The following is a 27,963-nucleotide window of genomic DNA, read 5'->3' as shown; positions in this document are numbered from 1 at the left end:
AACGTGCGGCCCCGTTGTTTCTCACTGGGTTAATCCCGACTGTTCATTAAAGGACGGCTTCGTAGGCTGCCGGATCCTCGGTACGCAGTTGCGGCTTGCACTCTGCTGTACGAAGCTGTTCTTGTGCCAGGGCTGCAGCATCAGCCCGAAGCAGACGAGCGCGTTCCCGGTCATGATCGCGGCGCTGCTGATCGACAGCTGCCTGCTGCTCAAGAATGCGTATGACGTGTGGCCTACCCATTCAGGGGCCGGAGAGAAATTGATGGGCGCGCGCACGGCTGCGACGTGGAGCAATGACGTCACGACTGGCGCAGCTAATCCAACACCACCCAAGTAGAAAAGGGCCATTTCAGTCCGACCCATGAGATCATGTTACCTGGCTCGACTGACATAGAATCTAAAGGGGATGCTACCAGGAAATTTAGGGCCAGGTAGCATGACGGCATGGATTGGAGTACGCAGGCCTTGTGCTATCTAGGTGGAGTTGGCTAATCGGGCACCTATTTTTCTCTCTTTTTCGGGACACATGCGACGGACAGGCAGACGGACGGACGGGCGGACGGGCGCACGGACGGATTAATCGGCTAGCCATTTACAGCTTCCCTGTAATAATGAAGGCAAGGAACATGCCCATAGAACAAGGTAACCAAACTGTTGGCTCTAGTAGGCGTCTATGAAGAAAATACAAAAAAACCATTAAAAAGGGATGAGACATTTATGGCGTAAACAAAACCTTCAAGAAACTCGATCTCAGTGTCATTCAAAAATGGATGGCCTTCTCACGCAGTGGTCCACCGATCTTTTAGTAAAAAAAGCTCCTTCAATTTCTCTCGCGCTCCTGTCTCTTGCTTTCGTCAGAAACTTCAGTGCCGTGAAGCCTTTCCTTGCAGCCGCACAGCTTGCATTGTTCAGCAAGAAATCTACCTGTTTTATTACTTACGATATGTTTATGCTCCCTGGCCCGCTCATTGAGACATCTTCCCATTTGACCTATATGTCGGCGACAACGGCCCAAAGGAATTCGATACACATTTGCCATATAGTCTGTGAATTTATCTCTGTGCTAAGTAGCTCATTGCCGAATTCTTCAGACATTGTGAAATTTTCGGGGTGAGTTTTGGGTTGCACATTGTGCTTTCATTTGATGTGGAAAAATCGCTTTACTCTGCTTTGCATCAAGGGCTGCTAAGCGCTTTCGAAGAAAAGCTAGCGGCCTAGGAATAAACTTATTGTGAGAATGCTACAGGAATTCTCAATGACGCATTCTTAAGTTTCTTAGAATTTTATTTGAACTCGACCGCTGTGAAGTTTGAGGGAAAGTTTTTCCTCTAAAATTGAGGAATATGTATTGACTCAGCTGTGCCTCCGCTTCTTTGTGACGTGTTTTTGCCTAAGTCGGGACACGCATCCGCTCACATGTGCAGGATCCTCGCGTTGTTAAAATATACAGGTACGTTGATGATTTTCTCGTAAAATTAAGAAATGTTCCAGAAAATGATCTGCAGGCTCTTGTCCATGAAATTGTTAAGGTATTCTCTTCCAACAGTGTTGCGTTTAGCTCCACTTGGGAAACTTCAAAGTAGTGCCAATAGACTTCCTAGACCTAATGTTGCTATTTAATGACGACGGTACATGCTCGTAATATAACGCGAGGTCCAAGAAGGAGCTGCTGCCGTTTAACAGTGCCGATTCCAATCTTGTCGAAACCCTAATTCTAATTACTTCCTTCATTCAGCGATAACGAAGATGTGCTTCCACGTAATGAGCGAAAGCTTCGGCCTCCAGGTGACGCAGCTGAAAGAAGCCGGAAGCCTATCGATATTAATTGCAGCGGTTTAAAAAGCGTTGCTTCGAAAGATTAAGAGCCCTAATCTGGAAAGTAAGCCTCGAAACCAATATAGGCTGGTGCCGGTGATTCCGCATATTCATAAACCTTCAAACCACATCAAGAAGATTGCTTCTTCCGCTCTTGTTTTCTGCGCCGTGTAACTTGTCAAAAATGTGTGCTATGACAAACAAAGAGAAGTTGCCCTATATCACTATTCAGCACACAAATAAGTTCACAGACTGTACGGCTAATGTTGTTTATGAAATTCCCTTGGGTTGTGGTCCCTGGTATATAAGGCAAACCGGGAGATGTTTCAGTTAGAGGGCCAAGGAAAATAATCCTAATGTACGTAATAAGACAGGTGGCTGTCTGGCCGAACATTTCAAGTTGTGTGGCTGCAAGTCAAAATTTCACGACACTAAGTTTCTGAGGAAAGCAAGAGACAGAACCAAGAGAGAACTCGAAGAAGCTTTTTTGTATTGAAAGATGGGTGGGGAACTGTGTGAGCGAGCCATCCATTTCTTTAAAGAGGCTGATATTGTCACGTGGTCGTGACGTTGAATAACACAGTAGCAGTACTGTGAACGACAAAACTAACTTTTATTGGGCGAACCTGTGCCCACAAAACAGGCTACACTTATAGCACAACGATAGCGGCGAACACGCTCGGCGATCGTCGAAAATCTGCTCAGCGGGTCAAGCGCGTCGGCTTTTATACAGCAGTCGTCGAATGTTCCAGACTAATCGCTGGGACCCGCGCGTATTCCACAATGTTCTACGCCATTCGCGTCAGGCGATGAAATCAGATAACACAAGGTTCGGCGACAACAGACAGCCGGGTAGAATCATCGATAACTTTCCAGAAACGTCGGATACATGCAGGCGCGTCCGTCGCTGTGCGATTACAGTTGTTAAGCGGCGAAACGTGGTCGCCCGATAAAGATAAGTACACGTGTCAATACCCCCTCTTAAAAACCATCGACCCGATGCTGCAAACAAACGAAGTTAATAAACAAAAGCACTCGTAGCAAAGAAAAGAACAAAAATGACGAAGTTCGTCAGCGTCCGTAAAAGGGTTTAAGGCGCACCACGTGGACCACTTCAGATCGTGCGTGGCGCCGCTGTGAATGCGAAATGCCGTCTGGCACGACCTCATAGTCCAGAGCGCCAATACGTCGGATGACCTTGTAGGGTCCGAAATAGCGTCGGAGTAGCTTCTCACTGAGTCCTCGTCGGCGTATCGGGGTCCAGACCCAAACACGGTCGCCAGGCTGGTACTCGACGAAGCGTCGTCGGAGGTTGTAGTGTCGGCTGTCGGTCCTCTGCTGGCTCTTGATTCGCAGGCGGGTGAGCTGTCAGGCTTCTTCGGCGCGCTGGAGATAGCTAGCGACGTCAACATTCTCTTCGTCAGTTACGTGCGGCAGCATGGCGTCAAGCGTCGTCGTCGGGTTCCTGCCGTAGACCAGCTTGAACGGCGTGATCTGTGTTGTTTCTTGCACCGCCGTGTTGTAAACGAATGTTACGTACGGCAGGACGGCATCCCACGTCTTGTGTTCGACGTCGACGTACATCGCTAGCATGTCGGCGAGGGTCTTATTCAGCCGCTCCGTAAGACCATTCGTCTGCGGATGGTAGGCCGTTGTCCTCCTGTGCCTTGTCTGACTGTAGTTAAGAATGGCTTGAGTGAGCTCCGCTGTAAAGGCCGTTCCTCTGTCGGTGATGAGGACTTCTGGAGCACCATGTCGCAACAGGATGTTCTCGACGAAAAATTTAGCCACTTCGGCTGCGCTGCCTTTCGGTAGAGCTTTAGTTTCAGCGAAGCGGGTGAGATAGTCCGTCACCACGACAACCCACCTATTTCCGGAAGCTGATGTCGGAAACGGTCCCAACAAGTCCATCCCGATCTGCTGAAAAGGTCGGTAAGGAGGCTGGATCGGCTGTAGTAATCCCGCTGGTCTTGTCGGTGGTGTCTTGCGTCGCTGACAGTCGCGGCATGTCTTGACGTAACGGGCGACATCGGTGGTTAGGCGCGGCCAGTAATACCTTTCTTGTATCCTCGATAGCGTCCGGGAGAAACCGAGGTGCCCAGCGGTCGGATCGTCATGTAGGGCGTGCAGTACTTCTGGACGTAGCGCCGACGGAACAACAAGAAGGTAGTTGGCGCGGACTGGTGAGAAGTTCTTCTTCACGAGTAGGTTGTTTTGAAGCGTGAACGAAGATAATCCACGCTTAAATGCCCTTGGGACAACGTCGGTGTGCCCTTCCAAATACTCGATTAGGGCTTTTAGCTCCGAGTCTCCTCGTTGCTGTTCGGCGAAGTCTTCCGCGCTTATTATTCCAAGGAAGGCGTCGTCATCCTCGTCATCTTGCGGCGGCGGGTCAATGGGGGCGCGGGATAGGCAATCGGCATCTGAGTGTTTTCGTCCGGACTTGTAGGTTACAGTGATGCCGTATTCTTGTAGCCTGAGGCTCCATCGTGCCAGCCGTCCTGAGGGGTCTTTTAGGTTAGCTAGCCAACACAACGCGTGATGATCGCTGACCACCTTGAATGGCCTGCCATATAGGTAAGGGCGAAATTTCGCTGTGGCCCAAACGATGGCGAGGCATTCCTTTTCGGTTGTAGAATAATTGCCTTCTGCTTTTGACAATGATCGGCTAGCGTAAGCTATCACGTGTTCATGTCCATCTTTTCTCTGGACTAGGACGGCACCGAGGCCTAGGCTACTGGCGTCAGTGTGTATTTCGGTATCGGCGTGCTCGTCGAAGTGCGCAAGTACGGGCGGCGACTGCATGCGTCGTTTGAGTTGTTGAAATGCGTCGGCCTGTGGCGTTTCCCACTTGAACTCGACGTCACTTTTAGTTAGCTGTGTCAGCGGCTCAGCGATGCGTGAAAAGTTCTTGACAAATCGCCTGTAGTAGGCACACATGCCAAGAAATCTACGCACTGCCATCTTGTCGGTGGGCTGCGGAAACTTTGCGATGGCAGCTGTTTTCTGCGGGTCGGGGCGTACTCCGGATTTGCTGATGACGTGGCCTAGGAATAGAAGCTCATCGTAAGCGAAGCGGCACTTTTCTGGCTTCAGAGTGAGCCCTGATGACTTGATGGCCTCTAGTACTGTGGCAAGCCGCCTAAGGTGATCGTCAAAATTTTCGGCGAATACAACGACGTCATCCAAGTAAACGAGACAGGTCTGCCACTTCAATCCTGCTAAAACCGTGTCCATCACGCGCTGGAACGTTGCAGGCGCCGAGCACAGTCCAAATGGCATAACCTTGAACTCGTAGAGGCCGTCTGGGGTGATGAAGGCGGCCTTTCACGATCTCTTTCGTCGACTTCTATTTGCCAATAGCCAGACTTGAGGTCCATCGAGGAGAAGTATTTAGCGTTGCAGAGCCGATCCAATGCGTCGTCTATCCGTGGGAGAGGGTATACGTCCTTCTTCGTGATCTTGTTCAGACGACGATAATCGACGCAGAAACGAAGGGTTCCGTCCTTTTTCTTCACCAGCACAACAGGAGATGCCCACGGGCTTTTCGACGGCTGGATGATGTCGTCGCGCAGCATTTCGTCGACTTGTTCTCTTATAGCTTCACGTTCTCGCGGCGAAACTCGGTAAGGGCTCTGGTGAAGTGGTCAAGCGTACTCCTCGGTGATTATGCGATGCTTGGCGACTGGTGTTTGTCGAATCCTCGATGACGTCGAAAAGCAGCCTTTGTATCGCCGGAGCAGACTTCTGAGCTGCTGTTGCTTAACCACGGGGAGACTTGGATTAATGTCGTAGTCTGGTTCGGCAACCATGGTCGTCGGGGTAGATGCGGCGGAATCCGAGAGGACAAACGCATTGCTGTTTTCCAGAATTTCTGCGATGTATGCGATCGTCGTGCCCTTGTTGATGTGCTTGTACTCCTGGCTGAAGTTTGTCAGCAACACTTTCGTGTTTCCTCCGTGCAGTCGAGCGATCCCTCTTGCGACGCAAATTTCACGGTCTAGCAGTAGACGTTGGTCGCCTTCGATGACACCTTCTAAGTCAGCGGGTGTTTCGGTGCCGACCGAAATAACAATGCTGGAGCGAGGCGGGATGCTCACCTGATCTTCGAGCACACTCAAGGCGGGGTGACTACGAGGGTTCTCCGACGGTATCGCATGGTCTTCCGACAGAGTTATTGACTTCGACTTCAGGTCGATGACTGCGCCGTGTTGGTTGAGGAAGTCCATGCCGAGAATGACGTCTCGTGAACACTGTTGGAGGATAACGAAGGTGACAGGGTAAGTCCGGTCGTGAATGGTAATTCTTGCCGTGCACATTCCAGTCGGCGTTATGAGGTGTCCTCCGGCGGTACGAATTTGAGGGCCTTCCCACGTAGTCTTAACTTTCTTCAACTGGGCGGCGATGTGTCCACTCATGACGGAGTAATCAGCCCCTGTGTCGACTAAGGCGGTGACTGCGTGGCCATCGAGAAGCACGTCGAGGTCGGTGGCTCTTTGTCTTGCATTACAGTTCGGTCTTGGCGTCGGATCACGACTGCGTCGCGTTGACTTGTGGCTGGTATGTGACGTCGTCAGGTCGTCTTTCGTCGTCGCATTCTTTCCTTCCAGACTTCGTCGGGACGGCGGCGTGTCGTTATGTCGTCGAGGTAGTTTCTTCGGCGTCTTCGTCGGCGGCGGAGGATCTTCGACAGTTCGACGGACAGCAACCGCACCTCCATCGGTTGCTGCTTTCAGTTTTCCGGATATGGGCTCGCTGACCGGCCCCGAGCTGGGCCAGTGTATGGTCGGCGCTGCGGCGACAGGTAGCGGCCTGGTGATGGTGAACGCGACGGTCGTCGAGAACTCCACTGAGTAGCCGCGAGGTAGTCAGCGATATCGCGAGGGCATTCACCTTGCTGCGGGCGCGGAGCGTTAACGGCGAAACCTCGCAGTCCCATTTCCCGGTATGGACATCGTCGGTAGACGTGACCCGCTTCCCCGCAGTGGTAGCAGAGCGGGCGGTGGTCAGGAGCGCGCCAAACGTCGGTCTTCCTCGGGTAGCTCCGCTGGGCGACGGGTGGGCGCGCTGTCGGCGGCGGCGGCGGTGGTCGACGGAATTGCGGCGTTACAGGGCCCTGGCGCGTTCGCTGAGGAGGGCCTTGACGGCGTACGACGGCGGCGTAGGTCATCGCTTCGGGTTGGGGTTGCGGTAATTGAGGTTGCACCTCCGGAACTCCAAGCGACCGCTGAACCTCATCTTTGACGATGTCAGCGATCGAGGGCACTTGAGGCTGCGACGACGGGAAGATCTTCTGAAGCTCCTCTCGTACGACTGCCCTGATAGCCTCGCGCAGGTCTTCGGAGGCCAGTGATTGAACTCCGGCATAGTTTGTAGCGTTGGTGCGGCGGTCGAATTGCCGGTTTCGCATCTCGAGTGTCTTCTCGATGCTAGTGGCCTCGCGAAGAAACTCGTCGACAGTCTTCGGTGGGTTTCGTACCATACCGGCGAAAAGTTCCTCCTTAACACCACGCATTAGTAGCCGGACTTTCTTTTCCTCGGACATTTCCGGGTCGGCGTGGCGGAATAGGCGGCTCATTTCTTCTGTAAAAATCGCGGTGGTCTCGTTGGGCAGCTGCACTCGGGTTTCCAGTAGTGCTTGGGCTCGTTCTCGGCGTACGACGCTTGTGAATGTCTGCAGGAAGCCACTTCGGAAAAGGTCCCAGGTCGTTAACGTGGCTTCTCTGTTCTCGAACCACGTCCTGGCAGCGTCTTCCAATGCGAAGAAGACATGTCGCAGTTTGTCGTCGCTGTTCCAGCTGTTAAATGCAGCGACCCTCTCGTACGTCTCGAGCCATGTTTCCGGGTCCTCGAATGTTGAACCGCGGAACGTGGGGGGCTCCCTGGGCTGCTGCAGCACGACGGGGGATGCTGGGGCTGCCATTGGGGAGGACTTGGTGGCAATCTTCCTGCACGTCTCAGGTAGGAGTCCGTGCTCTGGGGGCAGTCCTTGCAGCCGGCGGCTAGCTCGCTGGTCTTGGGCGACGTTGGTTTTGTCCTCGGGCTTCGGGCTTGGATCGCGGCTGTGCGGGGGCGTTCGGTACATGAACGCACAAGCACCTCCACCAGATGTCACGTGGTCGTGACGTTGAATAACACAGTAGCAGTACTGTGAACGACAAAACTAACTTTTATTGGGCGAACCTGTGCCCACAAAACAGGCTACACTTATAGCACAACGATAGCGGCGAACACGCTCGGCGATCGTCGAAAATCTGCTCACCGGGTCAAGCGCGTCGGCTTTTATACAGCAGTCGTCGAATGTTCCAGACTAATCGCTGGGACCCGCGCGTATTCCACAATGTTCTACGCCATTCGCGTCAGGCGATGAAATCAGATAACACAAGGTTCGGCGACAACAGACAGCCGGGTAGAATCATCGATAACTTTCCAGAAACGTCGGATACATGCAGGCGCGTCCGTCGCTGTGCGATTACAGTTGTTAAGCGGCGAAACGTGGTCGCCCGATAAAGATAAGTACACGTGTCAATATCGAGTTTCTTGAAAGGTTTATTTAGGTCCTAAATGGTTCACCCCATTTTAAAGCTTTTTTTGCATTTTCGTCGCAGAGGCCTGCTCTAGCCAAGTGGATGGATCTCTTCTTCTGTGCACATGTTTCCACTTTTCATTGTTTTTTCTGCATAATGACTTCGCCTTAGCCGTAAGCATTGGCACACGTGGTGATAGCAAACCAATTTCGGGGACCATATATTGTTTTTTACACTTTCTGCGGATTTAGAACATGTAAATCGTTTGCGGTATCTGATTTTGGGCTAATCATGTGTGACCTGTGATCATGTGTGACTGTGTTAACTGCTGTATTCCATGGCAAGCCTTTGTGCATAAAAAGGTTGGTTTCGGTGTAAATAAAACCAGTTGTTAGCGCTTGTGCTTTGGTTTGTGTTTCTTCTTCTCCGCTCCCAGTCGCGCAGCACCTTTTCAACACCTAGGCACGTCCTTGACGCGCCCGAGAACGGCATGACAAGCGCCTCACAGCAAGTGTGCAGGTAGACAGCCAGACCATAGTGTAATATAGTAAACGGAAAAAGTGGACACTCCCGTAGGCCCCTGGGGCCGACTTCGGCTCTCAGTGGTCCTAGCGGAATCGGTGGAACTCACCAGCCTCCAAGATGGCTGCTGTATACCGCCGAATCTCGGAGGCCACAATTTCATTTTCGTTTCTTTTAATGTTCCTGTGGGACCAGTAACGTTGCCTGCATCGAGTGATTTTATGCAAGCGCTTGCGGCGCTCTTTATGTGTTGCGACGACGAGCGCACACAGCTGTTTCACTTAATGTTAGTTTTATTTAAATTCATATTCGTATGTTTCAAACTGTTACATAGCGCAACAATCATGCCAACTGTTATGAGGAAGCAGAACTTTATCGATAGTTTGTGAGAATGTACCTGTAATAATTCACACCAAAATGAGTATCGTAAATAAATCTGTCCTGTTCCTTCATTATCAATCAGATGGCCGGAACACCAAGAACATGAAAATAGCAGACAAGAATTTATTACAGCAAGATTGTAGGAAAAGTGGCAGATACGTGAAGACTGGAAGAAACAGCGAAATGCAAGCAGTACAGGTGTCGCAGGTGCCCTTTTATTCGCGATCAAAGCCTATCCAGATTGAATTTGTCGGTCGCGATTGGTTCCCTTGTGCAAGGTGCGCGAGGGAGCCAATCACAGTTGAAAATTTCCATCCGGATCGGGCTTGACCGCGATCTAAAGTAGTCGTGTGACACCGGTATAATGGAGAATAGTCGGAAATTAATAGCGTGATGGCAATAAACTAAGAAGCATAACAACACACACAATGTGTTGTAAGGATCCAGATAATGAAAAAAAGACACACATAAGCCAGCAAATAATTTACTCAAAATGGGATATGGCGCTTTCTTTTACTTCTACGAAGGAGGGTTATTTCAGGTAGCCAAATTATGTAAGCCAAGTTGGCTATATGAAGAATGGGACACGATCCAACATCATCATCTTTAATGCGTAATGCAGTCAGTCCCTCACTTAACAGCTGCAAGATACTGGCATCTCAGCCAATTATGCACTTCGACAGTGTTGCGGTCTTCACCTGCTGTCTTTCAAGCGTTGCGATCGTCTTGTGATAATTGAAAATGTGCCCTTAATATGCATGATGTCCTTTGGCCGCAGAGTGTATTTTGGGGGAGGAAAAGTGGGGATTTCTGCAATACGTAGGATAAGAGATGCAGAAGGTAAGCGATACTGGACGTTTCAAAGATTTTGAACGGGGAAGCTACGTTCCCTCGCGTAATGCATATTTTGCTGATCTAACACAGCGACTGTCTCTGGTATAATGCATGGGAACAAAAAGAATGGCTGTCAGGAGAGCACTGTAACAACAAACTTTCTACAGTAAGGACTCCATCCATGCACAATTCAAACGTGAAAACAAGTGTCTTCAACCCCATGGAATACAGCTAGCAACGCTAGAGCGCACAAATCCTCGTACAGAGGTGCGAGAGCACGTTATTGCCATAATGCAAATGTGGCACGTGTACGGCTTTTTCTTCTTAATTCGAAAGCTTGCCCTTAGGCATAATACAAAGCATATTAGAAATACACAAACAGGTTTCACTCGTGCAAGAGATGTGGAGGTGAACCATGGAATGGTCCATGAATCCAACGTTCAAGGTTGGGTGGGTGGCCAGGCCAAAGACCTGTTGCGCCGACGTGGCAGAGAAGGTTTAAATGAAGTTCTGAGCACGTCCACAGTAGGTGTGTCACTGTCACATTTCGGATTTGGAGTCCCAAAATGTTTCGCAAGGACCGTGGTACAGTTGTTGCCAAAGAGCGGTCACAGACAGGGTGAGCGTGACTCAAACACGTAGCTTCCTTAACGTAACCTCCTCTCGGCGGGTTAACCCACCAGGGCCATCAGAGCTTGTGTGGTACGTCGGAGGTTTTTATTTTCCCAGGTCAGTTTTGCGCGGCCGTCTTTAGGAAAATGCGGCAGAGGATACATTGTAATTTGTTGGTGGGTTGCCAAATCTGCTTCAAAGAGACCCGGTAGGGCCGTTCGAGGCACCCACTGGACGGGTATCAGGATATTCGTAGTGGCAGCGAGACGCTTTGAATGCTATCTGGGAGTAGAGTGGACCGAGGTACCTTACGTATGTCGTGGGTGGCTTGAGTCGAGCGCGTGCGAATGATGAGCTGAGTATATCGAGCAGCTTGAACAGAAGGAAGCAACACGGCCAAGCCCTCCCATATGGCGACAATCTCAGCAAGATAGGCCGATGGTGCAGGATCGGCAACGTACGAGCACGTCTGACCTGCCTCTGGTATCAATAAGCTCACTAGAGCTCTATGAATCATGGTGTCCTTAACGGAGGCATCAGTGTATGCTACAAGAGTCCCAACGTCTTGATTATTATCGGTGCAACGAAGGCGAGTGGACGGCTTTAGATATAGCCATCATTCATTTGCACAACTGGGGCACCATGGTTTTTCATAAGCTGTTGAGCACAACCTTTTTAATTATTCAACGCAAATCACTTACACCGAACAGCATGTTTTCATAGGCCGCATTTCTTAAATCATTTTACTTGAAATAACGTAGCTTTGTGCATGTTGGTGTTCCATTTCTACATCTACGCACAACGCGAGACTAAACCCGTCACTTCAACTCAGACCTCCGGCCGGTCTGCACCGACGCGAAGCGTCTCTTCTGTGTCGCTTGTGGCTTGGAGTTGCCTTCACGAATGCATACTCAGAACTAATTGGAATGGCTGATGGTCCTATATGTGGCGTTTGCGGATGCGAGGAGAACATTGACCGCTTATTGTGCCACTGACCTCAATTTCAAGCACAGAGACAATTTTCGTCCAACACATTCAGGAAATTCGATAATCGTCCTCTGAGTGAACAGACAGTACTAGAACACCGTCCCCACCTTGGCTCAGAAGGCAGTAAAGGCACTTTTGTGCTTTCTCAGAACGTCTGGTTTGCGAGAGCGGCTTTAACTCAAGTACTGTCCGTACACGTATCTACACCTTCTATCTCCCTTCTCTCTCTTCCCCTTCTCCCTTCCCCCAGCGTAGGGTAGCCAACCAGACTCTTGACCGGTTAAATCCCTGCCTTCCTATATTCCTCTCTCTCTCTCTCTCTCTCTCTTGAGTTGCATGGTGTAACAGTCGGTGTAACTAACACAGCTTCGCTGTGCGACCATGTTCACGGACTGGAAAGGGGGGTGATTCTGTTTTTGTCTGCTGTTGTTGCATGTTCCATGATATCTTCGTTCACTGACTACCTTCGAGCAAACTCGGGTAAAACCCACGCGAACGAGAACTTCGGCGCATCCTGCATATCACCCCTGGTTCCTAGTTCCCAAAATTTGTAAGTCAGATCCCGTAAGTGAAATTATTAACATCAGTTTGCGTCAATAATAGTCATAGTGATGTTCTGGCTATGCTTGAATGCAGCAGCTTCACAAATGGGAGAAGACTTGGGTTCCTGTTGTAGAGGTAGGATTGCAGTAGGCATCTGGTTTGTTTTTACTGCGTTCATTAAGTTCGTGAAGCGATGGTTGTCAAGCCAGGAAGCATGCAGTAGCCTTGTCATATTTTGTCACTGCGTTCGACCAGCTTTTAGATGCAAGCAAGCTGGTCTAGTGTCTCTTCAACAGGCTCTGAAGCCTGCACCCCCTTTTTCAGTGCATGTTCAATGCCGTGCTGTAATGGGCAGTGTTACACAATACCGTACAGTAACGAATTATGGCACTTATACAGGCAATTTTCAAGATCTAAGGGATTAGGCAGTCAAGTTTCGGTTGAAGGTCCGTCTGTCACTGAATGTGTATCCTTGTCTTGGTGAAAACACCACCCATCGGAAAGCCCTTCTCGTAATAATTTGTACGTACGCAGCCGAAGCACCGATGGACAAAAACAACCCTGGGTGGCGAAAATGAAGGTTCACTCGATCCAAGCCGAACACAATTATTAGAATAACATGCTCTCATAGCACCTGTCATTGTTTGAGGCATTGTTTAGGTAGCCTATACAATGGGTCGCAACGTTAGCTGCCCAAGATAAGCTTACGTATCCTCTCTTCTGCTATCGCTTAAACATTATGTTGCCGAGTATACCAAAGTGCACATTCGGGGTCTTTCTATAAGTCCTAGGGCCCCTGGAGATGAACTGCAACGATACTTCCCGACAAAGCTTTACATTTCTAGACTCCCCAGTCTGCGAGAAATTGTAAAACCTGGCAAGTTGTTAAAGTTGATTCGTCATTTCGGACGGTGCATGATGTTTCTTGTACAAGAATTTCAACTGAAATTTGCAATGTATAGAACTGTTGATCAAACTGACGGATATCTAAAGGACGGGTAATGCAAGAGTTGGACTTCTGAAAAGCTATCGGCCCGTGCTTTTGCTAATACTCTGACACGTTCAGTAACATGTGCAATATTTTCTTTTCTATGAGCGCTCAATAACAGCCCTACTGCAGTGCCCTCTGGTTGAATGTAAGTGTAATACTAAATAAGTATGCAGTGGATCTCATCTATGTCACAAATGAAGTAACTGAAAAATCTGCGGTCTACAGCCTACATTCCTATCTTGGTTTGATATACTACGAACAGGCATGTTATTAAGTCGGGATACCTGCACTCATGCATGGTGTTGTGTAGCCAACTGAGCTCCGAAACGATACGCGACTGACTTAGAAGATGCCTGTAGAGACTGCACACCTGCCTTTATTCTCCTCACGCCAAGCGAAAGAATTCTTATCTACAGAGAGCTCAGGCAAGTAGACAGTCTCTTTCCGGTGGGCTAGTCACTGCATGTTCAGAAGTTTAGGCTGTTAGAATGGGACAGATGGATATATCGGCAACATGCGGTTTGCAGACGACATCGTCTTTGTGAGTTGTGACGTAAATGACTTTCGCCAAAAGACTGACAGGCTTAGCCGTCCAAGCGTAAGAGTTGGTCTGGAACTTACTAGGCAAAAATATTCAGTTATTAAATCGCCTGGTAAATGCAATTGCTGTATCCCTCTTCCAGGAGAAGAGGTGAATACACGAAATAATGCACGCATTCTAAGAAGCACTGGCAGGTTCTTTGAACATTCGCAAACGGAAGTCCCAATAATAAATTAAATTATGGGGTTTTACGTGCCAAAACCACTTTCTGATTATGAGGCACACCGTAGTGGAGGACTCCGGAAATTTAGACCACCTGAGGTTCTTTAACCTGCACCTAAATCAAAGTACACGGGTGTTTTCGCATTTCGCCCCCATCGAAACGTGGCCGCCATGGCCGGGATTCGATCCCGCGACCTCATGCTCAGCCGCCCAACACCATAGCCACTTAGCAACCATGGCGGGTAAGTCCCAATACGTGCACAGCACTTAACCTGCCGTGGTTGCTTAGTGGCTATGGTGCTGGGCTGCTGAGAACGAGGTCGCGGGATCGAATCGCTGCCACGGCGGCCACAGATCGATGGAGGCGAAATGCGAAAACATACTTCTACTTAGATTTGGGTGCACGTTAAAGAACCCCAGGTGGTCGAAATTTCCGGAGTACTCCACTACGGCGTGCCTCAAAATCAGAAATTGCTTTGGGCACATAAAACCTCACAAAAAAGCTCCTAATTAATTCATTACAATTTCGTTGTAACGGCGTAACCAACACATCGATAGCAAGCACCCGAAGTCTTTGCTGCGTCGCGTCGCCAAGGGCACCTCGGAAGCAACCCGCTCTCGTACACGACGCGAAAGTTTCGTCTGTGCGTGGAAAATCTGCGCATGGTGTGTTTTTCGCGAGCAGAAACATGACTAGGGCCTAACGCCGTCCCCGAGCCGAGAGCATCGCACGAAGAAAATCGAAACGTTCCAAGTCACTGCATCCCTATGCCTGGTAGCCCACGTCCAACAGGACACGGCGCTGCTCGAGTTAAATGACGAGGATTTCGGTAAAGGTGAATGACACTTACGGACGTATCTATCTGGTAGTATAGGTTGAAGTGTTCCAAGTAATGGACAGAATAAGAGCTCAAAGCTGGCAAGCTATTGGCCGCCTTTGCGGATAAATAATATTCAAGTGTTCAAGCCTTAGGAGTGCGTCTTCTGAGTGGCGAGAATTCAAGCTGTTTCCCTAGCAAAACTGCAAATGGCACAAAAATGAAACCTCGCCAACATTTGAGGACGCTAACGGTGGTGGTGGTGGTAGTGAATTGTCGCAACAGGCGGGTTTAGCCTGGCGAACAAGGTCGGCAATTGCTCCGCCCGAGCGTCTCGCACAATACCGCTGAAGGGTTTCACCATATGTCCATCAAACCAGTCTCTCTTATGAATTCGATGAGGAGACGTAAAGTTTCTTTGTGGGCTATAACTGATACCTCGGGAAATATAAGGTGTTGCAGGCGCGCATGCGGAAGGTCCAGGTTTTGCAGATTCTTCAGGAGAGTGTCTCTTTCATCTTGGAATTGCTGGCAGGACCACAAACCATGCTCAATGTCTCCTGTCTCGTTGCATGCCGTACAGTTCGGAGAATTGACTCACCCCGTTTTAAATAACCAGGCGGGTGTATCAGCTGATCCTGTCCTTATTCGATATAGAAGTGTGTCTTCCTCTCGGTGCAATCTCTTGGTTACGCAGGGCATATGCGCTGGAACCCAAAGCGACGCAAAGTGATTTCGAATGTCAGATTTTTGCACTTGATTACTCTTTGGAGCCTTGATTTTGGGAGGATGATAGAGCGCTGCGTATGCAAGCGCATCAGCTTTTTCGTTTCCTGAGATACCAATGTGGGAGGGAATCCACTGAAACTTTACTGTGAAGCCTTTGTTGTTGAGTTCTTTCACGATGGCCAGTGATTTGCGTGGGAACTTGAGGGATGGCAAACCACGGTATACTTGTAATGCGGCCTTTGAGTCCGTAAGGACAACCACATTTTGCGGCGGCAAAGTCTAATTAGCGCAGAGCAGAAGCTATTGCTACGCCTTCCACAACTATCGACGAGGCTATACAGTCCAGACGGCCCGACCACGTATATCTTAGAGAGGGAATGTAAAATGCAGCTGCACAGTGGTCTTCGTCTGCCGTGACAGAGCCATCTGTGTATACTTGTAGGTGATTCGGGTAAGTCGTGCTCAGGTGTTCCAGGACTAATGACTTGGCTTCTGCAGATGGAATGCAGCTCTTTGACTGCAATCGTGGTACACTTAAGTTGCAGGTGATGTCCTCGAATGTCCTGAGTGGTTCTATCCTTTCTCTCTGTCTCGAGCAGCGCAATCCTAATACGCGAAGCGTGCTCAATGCTGCATAAAAATGTGAGCGCGGCCTGTTACCTGTACGTCGCAAGAGGGCTCTACCGGGCGTAGGCTCACTCAGTCGTAGTAGCTGGATCATCAGAGCCTGGGAAGCCTGAAGTCGTAGAGGGCGTGACTCAGCTTCGTAGAGCACTTTCTTGTTTGACGCTGGCTGAGGGACTCCAAGGCAAAGCCGGATACCTTTTCTGTGGATGGCTTCTAAGCGCTCGTATTGGCTGTCTCAGGGTGACATCAGAGGTAGCTGATACAGGATTCGACTGGTAACCAACGCTGCATGTAGCCATAGCATTGACGTCGGGTGGTTGCCCCAGCGTATGCCAGCGACTCGCTTGAGCACAGGTAGCCTGGGTGACGATGACGCCACAACGTGGTCAACACGGCGGGGCCAGAGTAGCCTGTGGTCTAAGGTGACACCCAGGAATCGGACGTTGGTGACTTGTCGAATCTGGTATCCGTCCAAATTCAGTGTCAAGCTTGTAGATTTTCTTTTCGCTCTAGGAAATAGTACGAATGATGATTTCTCTGCTGATAGTGATAATCCAATCGTTGCCAAGTGGCCCTGAATGGCTTTTACTGCTCCTTGGGCTATTCGTGTGAGGCGGCGATGCTGGTAGCCGGAGACCCATATGCAGATATCATCGGCATATATAGATATCTTCACTGGTGTTCGATGGTTTAGTACTCTTGGGAGGCTACTCATGGCAGTGTTAAATAATAAGGGAGATAAAACACTCCCCTGTGGCACACCGCGAAATATACGTATTTCATCGCTCAAAGTGTCGGCAAGACGAACTCTGATGCGACGATCATTGAGGAACGTATGTATGAAGTGCAAGAGATGACCTGTGACGCCTATAACTTGTAACTGGCTGATGATGGCTCTTTGAGACACGTAGTCGTAAGCCTTAGAAACATCCATGAAAACAGCAAGTGTCGACAGGCCATCCGCACTGTATTGTCCTATGTGGCTTAGCAGCTCCAGCACATTGTCTTGAGCGCTTAGACGCTGCCGAAACCCAGTCATGCACGATGGTAGTTTTCGACCCTGCGCGACATACCAAGTGAGTCTTGTGCACGCCATCTTCTCCATTAGCTTCGCTGCACACGAGGTCAGTGATACCGGTCTGTATAAGTCCAGAGCTGCAGGATTCTTTCCAGGCTTCAGAACCGGTACCACCCATGCTACCTTCCATAAATGTGGGATAGCCCCACTGGCCCAGACTTGGTTAAAAAATACCAGCAAATCACGCCGTCTCTCAACCGGTAGGTTAGTCAGCATCTGATTACTGATAAGGTCAGGTCCCACCGCACAGAGACGTCGGAGGTTGCTCATAGCTAGTTCCAGCTCTCTGAGTGTGAAAGGAGCATCCATTAGAGACGACGATAGCGGCGGAGGCGGGTTGGTTGTGCCGGCTGACCTGCCGGAAGAGTATATTTCAGCGAAGGTATTCGCAAGACAAGCGTGTGTCTTGCCTAACTTCAATGCTAGGGCTTCAAATGGCTTGTTTGGTCGAAAGTTTCCAGAAAGTTTATTAGCGACCCACCATATCCTTGCAACTGGCGTGAAGACCGATAGGCTTGCACAAAATGATGCCAATTGACCTCTTCTTAGTTTCTTTGTATAACGTCGAATCACTGCGTTAATCCTGTTATATATAGTCTTCAGTGGTGGGTAGCCCTTCGTCCTCATCAGCCTCCGTTCCGCTCTTCTACGGGCAGCACATAGATTTTTGAGCTTTAGATCCGGAGCGGGGAAGTGGTCGGGTAGCTTCAGCTCAGCGGTAGCCAATCTCTTGCTACGTAGCATTTCCGCGAAGAGGTCTCCAGATGATTCGTTTAGGCCGTGCCTGTACGTATCCCAATGCGTCACAGGACAGGATATTCGGCCGTTGGTTCTATATCCAGCAGTTTTAATGGGAATGTCACTGCGAAGTGAAATTCGTCTCAAAGAAGCACACCCTTAGCAAAGTATTTGTTAAGCAAGTTTTTATAATTTGTGTCATGTGGCCGCTACCAGCTATGTTTCGCAATGTCCTGATATATATCTACGTTATGCCAACTTTATGTTCACTTGAAATAGGAGACATAATTGCAATCTGTGTCAAAACTGTAATGTTCTTAGCATAATAAAAAGCCTTGCAAATAATTGTGGAGAGGTCCTTGTTTTTTATGCATTACACAATGTTTGTAGCAGATTTCACTGGTGAACACGGTTGACTAAAAGGCCCCCTTGTATTGGCCCGAAACTGCGAACAGACAATGTGCGTAATGTGAATGCAGTGTTTAACGTGTGAAAGCTAATAAGGTACTTGGAAGTAAATTTCGTATGCCAGCAATCCTGACCTTTATCAGTGCGTTTTATGGAAAGCACAGAACTATAGTCGCTGCCCTGAAGGCATTCTGATCGCAGCCAAGACCAAATTGAGCGAGAATAAAGGGAGGGGGCAATAATGGTTGGGCTTTTGACGATGTGACTGGTGTTTGGAAGAATTACGTTTTGTAAAAATCTCTTGCAACGTGCTCAAGGGCGCTGTATGTGCGCAGTGTTTCAAATGGACCATTCATATACCTGTGGGATTTATTTGGAGAGGCAACTGCAATTCCTACTGCAACTGCTCAATTAAAAGGTATCAGTCGAAACATGGTCGTGACTCTGTAAGGCTGCACAATACTCCTTTCTTCCTATTTAAATAGGTTGTTTCATTTGTGCAGAATGCTATTACAGTTAACCTGCGGTGTATTGAAAAAAATGTGTGATATAAGCCATATTATGTGGGAATGCTGACAAGGGAGTTTTTGTTTCTTGAACAGACCCGGCCTCTTTGCTAAAAACATTTGATTGACCCCGGGTGTAGTTATTTCTTTGGACGATGCACGTGTGACTTTCAAAAAGACAGCGTGAAATACAAACTGAATAGCTCCTTCTTTATAACAAGTTTTTATCTGCAAAGGAACACAGTGGAGTGATTGTGCCTAACTAATCAAACTTTTGTTTTTCTTATTAGAACAAAGGTGTCTATTGACACTGAGGGCAGCGGTACCAGTGGCTTAGATTCTGTGAACTATGGAAAAGTTGCTGCCCTTAAGAAAATGCAGACGTTCTTTGTGTATGCCCGGAACTTGCCGGAAGGCTACACGGTGGCCACAAGTTTCAGCCCTGAACCAAGAAAGATACCCCATAAGGCGGCAAGGAACAGTATATATCTTTATCGCCCCGAAAACTGCTCTACCCTACGTTTGACACAGGTAAGTAACCTTCCAATTATGCACAATTTGTTCTGGCAAACTTCTTTCGAAATGCCCATTGTAATCCTGCAACTGGCTAACTAAGAAATACGTAGCTGAAAATTTTTCTGTCATGTTATGTCGTCATTACGATGCGCGAAATCATACAAAATGAAGTAACAAATTGATTCTCTAAAAACTAAGCAAGATACAGACGGCCTACAAAATTATTTGCCTGTCAGTGTCAGAGAAGGGTGAATGTGTGGCCATCGACGGCTCTTCTGGCTTATCCAAGCCATGAGTGCAGCGCTTCTGAGAACTTACGTTTGATGAGAACGAACAAAATGTTTTTTTCCACTTTTCAGACAGAAACATATTGCATTTCGAACGAACCAATTACGATGCACCTATGTAGAGTAGACCAAACAGCTATTCTATAGCACACTGGCCGGAGACTAACCAAAGGATGACTATCCCGTTGTAACCATAGGCAGCCTGTGGCGAGTATATCTGGCATAAGCATTTCGGGGACGATTACTTTTTTCTTTGTTATTATTATTGCCACATAGGCTCGCTCGCGGTGCTAATCGTACATGTAGTCTGGCCAGCAGCATACGAAGAACGTTGGCGCAAAGCGGCAGGTGCTACAATCGTCGTTCCGTAAGCACAATAGCGACCTACCACCTGTCACACATTTCGCAACGCTGGCGTCCTAAGGAAACCAGCGCGCGAAAGTTGATTGCTGGCTCGCTAAACATGAATGATAATTTCATTCTTGGGTGCTAGATGTCAACACAGCGATATATATATATGGGGCACGCCTGGACTCCAGAGTACCTTAGAGCACTGGAGCTTCTTACACGTGCAGTCACTGCGCTGTAAGGGCCGGTTTTGTAGTTGAACCTCATCGAAATTCGGCCGTCGCGGCCGGGATTTGAACCAATTGAACCAAGGCCCGCGAGCCCTTGACATTAAGACAAATGCCACCTGCAGCGCTGCAGGCGTACAATTTCGATGGTGTACGAGATATGCACGAAAAAGGACCGTTGTGGTTTATCTGTTTATTTCCGTGTTTGTTCGCGTGTTCGACGTTCTTATGTTCCTGCTTCCCGTTTACTGGAACATAAACCGCTGATGACGGTAAATGTGGTCGAGCCCTTTGTATCGAGCCGCAGTAAGTGCTGAAACCGGCGTCACCACCAAAAAAAGGAAAACGAAAGAAGCACACTATCACATAAAAAAGATAACACAGGCAAAACTAAAAACGAAAACTAAAAGATTCATCCACGCTGCGCTCGATACTCCTACCAGTACTCAACGCGCCGCTTGGTCGCATCAATGATAGCTCATTCTTCTCCCGTGTGGGCACCAATAGCAGCTGGCAGAGCCGGTATGCAGGCTGTCTGAGGAATACCTGAACACTCGAGGAGGACATTACTGAGCGGCCTCGTCAGACCTTCCACAGACGGCGCACTTTCTTGCAATACCTTTTGTGAAGCCCGATCTCCATATACACGTATGAAGAACGCCAGCTCTCGCCTCTGCCTGCAGCGCACTTCCCTTCCAGTTGTCGCAAAGTTCAGTGCGTTCGCGAGCTTCTAGATGCAACACGTTGCGAGGGAAATTCCGTTTTGGCAGATTTCTGCCATGCCGCGGCCTATATCTGTCGTACTTCGAGCCGCGCCTCCTTGCTCGTCATGCCTCTAGGCTACTCTGCCACTCTCAAGACAAACCTTCAGGAGTACAAGGAGCCGACGTAGTGCGGCCATTCACCCTATACATCGCGTCGACCCGTCTGCCAACATGCTGTAGCTACACCCGGAGTGCGAAATTTTTCTCTAAAATTCTGAACAGCTGGTTTATATATGCCGCCTGCTCCACCGCCATTCTCGCAGTGAAAGATGACCACCCCATCTCCCCCAGTATCACTGCTATTGGCGCGTGCTTGTAAATTCCCAGTGCCAGTCTGCCTATTTCCCTTTGACGGCTCTCTGAAAACTCCCGTAAGCCCGATGGAAGGCAGAGCACAAGGTTGCCGAGCATGATGCCTCGCAATGCCACCATCCTCCTCAGGTTTCGAATCCCCTCACACTGGCTATACGACCACAGTAACCTAACATAGCAATCCCTTTAAGGGGCTGCTCTCCATCTCCGCTAGCTCTCTTTCCTATGCCGAGAGGTAGCCTGGGCTTGTAGTCAAGCGTATCCCCAAGTACTTTATCGAGTTGGTATTGTGGATGAACTCGTCCTGTAGGCAGCCCATTGTGTCTGGCCCCACGACGAGTGTCCCTCACATCAACAACACACACTTGGTAGGGCTAAAGCACATCGCGGTGGCCCCACCTTCCTGTCGCGTACATTCACGCGTATCTGAGACTCTCCTGTCGAACCAGCAAGGACGTTAACGGTGTCGACAATCACCAGAGTCAGTACACGGTTCACCAGTAGCTGTCTCTCCTATCGTGGTCTGAAAGTGAAACCACATCCTTAATCTTCTAGTTGTTCGACCACCGGGTAACATGCGCAATGAACAGTAGTGGCGGCAGTAGGCAGCTATAAAGAAAGCCTCGTCGCCTAGCTAGTTGCGTGGTCCTATATCCATCCCATTCCACCTCTGCTACCACATTGCTGCCGATGGCCTTGAGTAGCCTGAGGTCTTCAACGGCCACGCCTAACTCTTCCAGCATTACCCATAGGATCTCGCGGTCCACCCAGTTATGTGCCTTGGCGATGATGAAGGCTTCGTACAGCGGGCTTCCTGTCTTGAGCACAAATTCTACGCTCTGAGTAAATATCAAACCGCTGTGTTCAAAAGGACACACCGGCCGGTAGCCCACGAGTCACTCCCGCTGAACACCTGTAGCCTCCGCTCATGGTAGCCGTGACTTCAGGTCTTTCATGGCCATTCGTAATAAGGATGGTGTCGTTGCAATTGGCCTCTAGATTGTGGGGTCTCTTTTAACCCTGGCAACTTCTGGAGGCCTCAGCTTGCAAATCCTCCGACCCTACTGGGCCTCCGCGTCACCACTGTTTTCACCAAACACTACTCAACGCTAGCAAGTGCTCAACATTAGCAAGTTCGCAACACTAGCTCGAGCCATCAAAAGCACTGCTGCCTCCTTTTTCCTATTGTTTCCCAGGAAGCAATGACCACTTCAGTGTCGCCACAATGCTTCAGATGTCTGGGGGCACGACTCGCTTTCTACAGCGCAGTTCTTAGGCGGCCGTTCCTGCAGCGAGCGTCGGTGCTCTCTCTCGTAACCGAGTGAACGAACGCAGCGAAGGATGAAAGCGAAGCAGGAGCGCTGCGGAAGATGAAATACAGTGTAACGAAGAGAGCGCGGGCAGGAAAGCGGAGGAGGAGGGTGCAGCTGAACCATGAGGCGGAAATTGAAGAAAGAAGTTATGGCGAAAGCGTGAGAAGAAAAGCGTAGTTCCGCTCAAGGCGGGTTTTGCGGTGATGATGTCTACGAGATGGCGCCATAGTAGCGAGCGCCATCTGTATGGAAACAGCGCTGCTTCAGTGGATGTCTGTCGGCGGCGGCTGTATTGAATCGCGCCCACGAGTCACCCGCGCGCCGCCTCTCGCGATCTTCCGATTAGCGAAGAAGTTGTTCTCTACTTCGCTCCGTTTGCAACGTGCCGCACCAGACAGATTGTCCGTGCCAGCTAATATATCTACAAATGAAACACCTTCACTGCTGCACTCAAACTTACACTAGGGAATGTTTTAATAGTCGGCGTTTTTAATAGTCGGAATTTTCAATAATCAGAAGAGCCACCTTCCTGATCCCATATTGCTTCATGCCCAGCCGACCTCTTGCACCCTCATCACACTGTTTCATGACAATTTTCATTTCTGCCATCAGGTGTTCATACGAGTCAAGCACATGGGCTCTTGTTTACAGTCTGGCTACCATCTCCTGCAAGGGTTGCACTCGTGATAACACAATGAAATTCGACAGATACCTGTAAGAGGTTCATAAGATTTTTTATGATGATGAGATGCTGAGAATTCAACGGTATGTAGGCTATTTCTAGACAGAGATAAATAGTTTAAGCAACCTATAATTCAATGATTTCATGCCGTAAGACACAGAATCGTTGGGCGCGGCTGATTTCTTTATCTGAACCTCCCCCCCTCCCACACCCAATCGCGCGCCGATTAAATTAGAATATGAATTAGAATATGGTGCGTAAGAACGTCGGTTGGTCAAACTGGCAGACGCATCAGCGAGACGCTAAAAGAGCATCAAGATAACGTGACTAGAGGGATGTCGGGCGATTCGGGCATTTATTCCGGCCACCCTTAATAATTTTTTAGACGGACGAACGCCCAAGGCTTCTAGAATTTTTTCAAGAGGACTGTCGTCGTTTTGTTTACGTAGCGATGGTCTCTACGAAAGGAACTTTTCACCCATCGTATAAAACTATTTACTGGTTGCTCCTACACCCATTCGGACTGAAGTACTCGAAGCATGTCACAATGAGGTAACTTCTGGCCACTTGGGGTACACGCGGACATTGAACAGAGTACGACAAAGGTACTACTGGCCATGACTCGCCGTAGCCGTGAAACATCATGTACGGACTTGCCTCGATTGCCAGAGGTGCAAGTCACCCCCAGCAATACGAGCCGGCCTGCTACAACCCGCTCAGATCCCACGCACACCATTTGACCAGATCAGAATGGACCTTTTGGGCCCACTTCCTGCGTCTAATGCAGGAAACTGCTGGGTGTTTTTCGCGACTGATTATCTGACTCGCTACGCCGAAACAAAAGGCTCTTCCACAAGGCAGAGCAGCAGAGGGGTGAGATTTTTTATAGATAATGTTGTGTTGAGGCATGGTGCGCCAACCTTCGTAATCACTGAAAGAGGAATCGCATCCATGGCCGCGCTTTTATGTAATGTACTCATACTTAATGGAACGACTCACCCCAGGATAACAGCCTACCATCCACAAACTAACGGACTCACAGAGCGCCTAAGCAAAACTATAGAAGACATGCTTTCCATGTATGTGGATGTCGAACACAAGAATTGGGACAAGATCTTGCCTCATACTACTTTTGCGTACAAGGCTTCTAAGAAACAACACGGATCACTCTGTTAAGCCTTGCTCACGGGCGAGAAGTACGGGCGATGTTGGATGCAATGCTCCCACACGAATGCGATTGGTCTGACAGGGATGCGGATGCTTTTACACAACGCGCCGAAGAAGCTAGATACTTCGCACGCATACGCATCTGTCAACAGCAGGACTACGACGCAGGCCGCTACAATGCTAGCCATAAAACAGTAACCGACGAAACGGGCGACAGAGTGTGGGTTTGGACGCCCATCCGAAGACGAGGACTATGAGAGAAGCTAATAAAGCGATACTTCGGACCATATCGAGTACTACGTCACCTAAGCGACGCCACCTACGAGGTGGTCACAGACAGCTCCTTTTGTACGAGGCGCCGCCAACACCGGCCTGAAATGACGCATGTAGTACGCATGAAACGGTATGTCAGCGAGTGACTGTGCGAGGAACTTCATACCAGTAACCTCCTCTAGCATCGGGGCAATGCGCCTTTTCAGAGGGAGGGAAATGTCGCGTCTCTTCTATGTCGACGAAAAAGACAACGACGGGAGTTTTAGTAGGCTACATCTCGTGCATTGGCCTAGCGGAGATTAGAAGACGAAGAAATAATCTCTGAGCTCGACTACTAAAACAAGCTGTTTTGTTGTATGTGTCCTCGTCTCCCATCTTCGTTGTGCCGCGACAATATATTGTAGGGAGAGGGCCATATAGCGACCCACAATCTTGGGCCAAGCTGGTTGCGTAGCCCTGCTTCTAAATAAACCCCCTTATAGTTCGGTGAAAGGTGCCGGGTAATCTCGCAGTTTCCCAACCTGGACTTACGAAGGTGTGCCGGAGAGAGAGAGAGAGAAAAACTTTATTTGGTTCCTTCAAGGATTTAGCGTCTCGAGGTCTCCGTCCTCTTCTTGGACGCCGGCGACTTGGAGCCTCTTCCGGCAAGGGTGGGCCCCTATTCCAGGGCTCCATGAGCCTAGCTACCTCACTTGCGTGCTGCACTAAGGCCCTTTGGGCCGTGAGCTCGCAGCTGGTAAGCCGACTCTCCCATTGCTCCGCACTCGGGTTATTGTGTTGGTGGAATGATTGATTGTGTTTACATTCCCATGTGGCATGATATAGTGTGGGTGTGGCGCCTGACCATGGGCAGGTGTCTCTGTATTGAGTTGGGTACATTTTGTTTAAGATGTATAAATTTGGGAAGGAGTTTGTCTGCAATCTGCGCCAACTCGTTGCTTCCTCCTTCGTTAGAGCTTTGTGCGGTGGGGGATATTTGGCTCTCGTCCCTCTGTATAAGTTTAAGGTTTCTGTGTTTCCTCCTTCACAAGCGTGTGGGTGATACTCCGGGGCGTGTGACTGCTCTGCTCGGAACGTGAAGAAACCACTTCACAAGGCTCGCAGAGTAAAGCCACCGTCTCTGCCGACATGCTGCCTCAGCGTCACCCACCGATATTAAGCGGGACGGACGACCAAGTCGTCGAAGACTGGCTGGCAACTTGCCAGAGGGTGAGCGCAGTCAACAAATGGGACGGTGCAACTAGGCTGACCAAAGTATTATTTTACTTCACTCGCGTCGCCAGTCTCTAGTTCCGAAATCACGAAGCGGGGATCAATAACTCGGCGTCATTCAAGACGTTTTCGCAAATCTTCAGCCGCCTCGCGGTACGCAAGCTTCGCGCAGAACAGGAACAGGAACCCGGTTATATTCGTGACGTCGTCGACTTGTGTAAGCGTCTCACCCCTTCGATACACGAGTCGGATAAGATAAAGCACATCATCAATTGGATAGCAAGTCACACGTTTCAACAGTTATTAGCCTAAGGCTCAAAAACCATCACAGATGTTGACAGCATGTGCCCTAGTTTCGACGAAGTTCGCAAGCAACGAGCCCAAACGCAGCGCCTTCGGAAACAGCACGACTCGCTCGCGGCCTCTGGGCGACCATAATGCAGTGTTGATTCAGATGAAGTTGTTCGTGCGTGAGGAGGTCGCCCGACAGCCCTTCATTTTATCGAGCACAAGCGAGCCAGCAGAGGCACAACATCTGGCCCCAGTCACACGAAAAGGCATACAGAAAGACGTCACAGACACTTTGCCTTTCACTCGTCCACCAGCTCTGTAATCTGCGTCTTTGTCGTACGCCCAAGTCGTCGCGGCCGGGTCGCCCCGTCACCCAATCTATCCTTCCGCGTCAGGACCAGTTCGGCCACCAGCAGTTCGGTTAGGCCGACCAGTCCCCACGTTTTCGAATCCATAGCGCACTGCGGACAATCGCCCCATATGTTATTTTCGCAGTTATGCAGCACATGTGGCACCCTTCTGTCACTGCAGCCCTCCTTTTCAAACTGATAGTAAGCGTTGCGTACGATCCAGACGCTCTAACCATTCAGCGAGGCTAAAACAATCCTCTTCGCCCGAACGTCTGCTCTCGCCTATATATATAATTCGTTGACCCTGCCCTTCTGACGCGGAAAACTAGATGCTGCTGTTCCCGAGGCACGAACTGCGTCGTTGTAGAAAAATTTAATTCCTCACATTTCTCCAGCAAACCTCGTCGAAGTTTTTGCAGATGGCTTTCGTACCCTTGCGCTTATGAAGACTGGTGCTGCCGTTTCAGTAACAGAAAGAAAATTTTGCCGCTTGCTTAGGAAGGTTACCAGAACGACAAACGGATTGTTCCTTCGTACCGCCAGCGCACACCATTTTCAGCCATCAGCCGCCTGCAAAGCGCGCCGTCATTTAAGACGTCATTTATCCGATTGAGTTTCTTGTGCTACCGGCCTGTTCGCACGATGTCATCCTCGGTTGGCACCTTCTCTCTTGCCCTCATGCTGTTATCGGTTATGCTGGTGCCGAGATGGCGTTCTGTGCGTTCTGTTCTGCGTCTTGTGAACACGCGTTGGCAAAGTTGTTTGTCGCTGTCAAGTCGCACATACCACCCAGCAGTAAGGCGTTCGTCCCCGAGTCTTGGGCCGGTGTTGGTGATTCCACAGAGCTATTTACACCCTCTGAGGCCGTTCAGCACCGCAGGAATCTCGCGTTGCCATTTGTCGTTATCGACATGCCCAGCGGCACTACATCCTTGTTTGTTACGAATCCATTGCCAGTTCCCTCAACCTTATAAAGTGGAGAGTGTAAACGTATAATGCAGGCATTCGAGCTATCCTCCATCTTCCGCCCTGACGCTACGGACCACTTGCAGCTTAGTTAATAAAGAGAAAATGAGACATCCACCCTAACGTAGCTAAGTTCTCCACAGGAGCACTTAGCTATGGTAATTACTTCTCCCCACCTTTTTCTTATATATTCCTATAACTTCCTATGGCACCATTCAATCGCCCGAGAACTGCCTTCGTAACTCTGGATCGGCTGCACGAATTCAATATTATGCCCTTCGGCCTAATTTATGCACCAGCAACAATTGAAAGTATATTGAACACCGTCTTGCGTGGTTAAAATGGAAGACATGCCTGTCGTGGACCACCATGCACT

The 27,963-nt window shown here is 49.4% G+C and overlaps 1 protein-coding gene across 5 annotated transcripts in view; it reads left to right on the top strand.

The window, feature by feature from the left end:
- The window catches only part of LOC129384989 (uncharacterized), a 186,831-nt gene that overhangs the window by 154,400 nt on the left and 4,468 nt on the right, over positions 1–27,963 (top strand). For 3 of the 5 annotated variants that reach the window (XM_055070755.2, XM_055070753.2, XM_055070754.2), the window contains one exon: positions 19,170–19,410. The exons of 1 other annotated variant lie outside the window; for it this stretch is intronic. In XM_055070755.2, coding sequence (XP_054926730.1) covers positions 19,170–19,410 — 241 coding nt within the window. Of the gene's footprint in view, positions 1–8,423; positions 8,746–19,169; positions 19,411–27,963 lie in introns of those variants that run through there. One more of the 5 variants, XM_055070757.2, reaches the window with a different exon arrangement.

The sequence above is a fragment of the Dermacentor andersoni genome, chromosome 5 (assembly GCF_023375885.2).
Source record: "Dermacentor andersoni chromosome 5, qqDerAnde1_hic_scaffold, whole genome shotgun sequence".
Classification (NCBI taxonomy): Eukaryota; Metazoa; Arthropoda; class Arachnida; order Ixodida; family Ixodidae; genus Dermacentor; species Dermacentor andersoni.
Note: the sequence above shows the minus strand (reverse complement) of the source record. Positions and strands in the feature narration are given on the sequence as shown.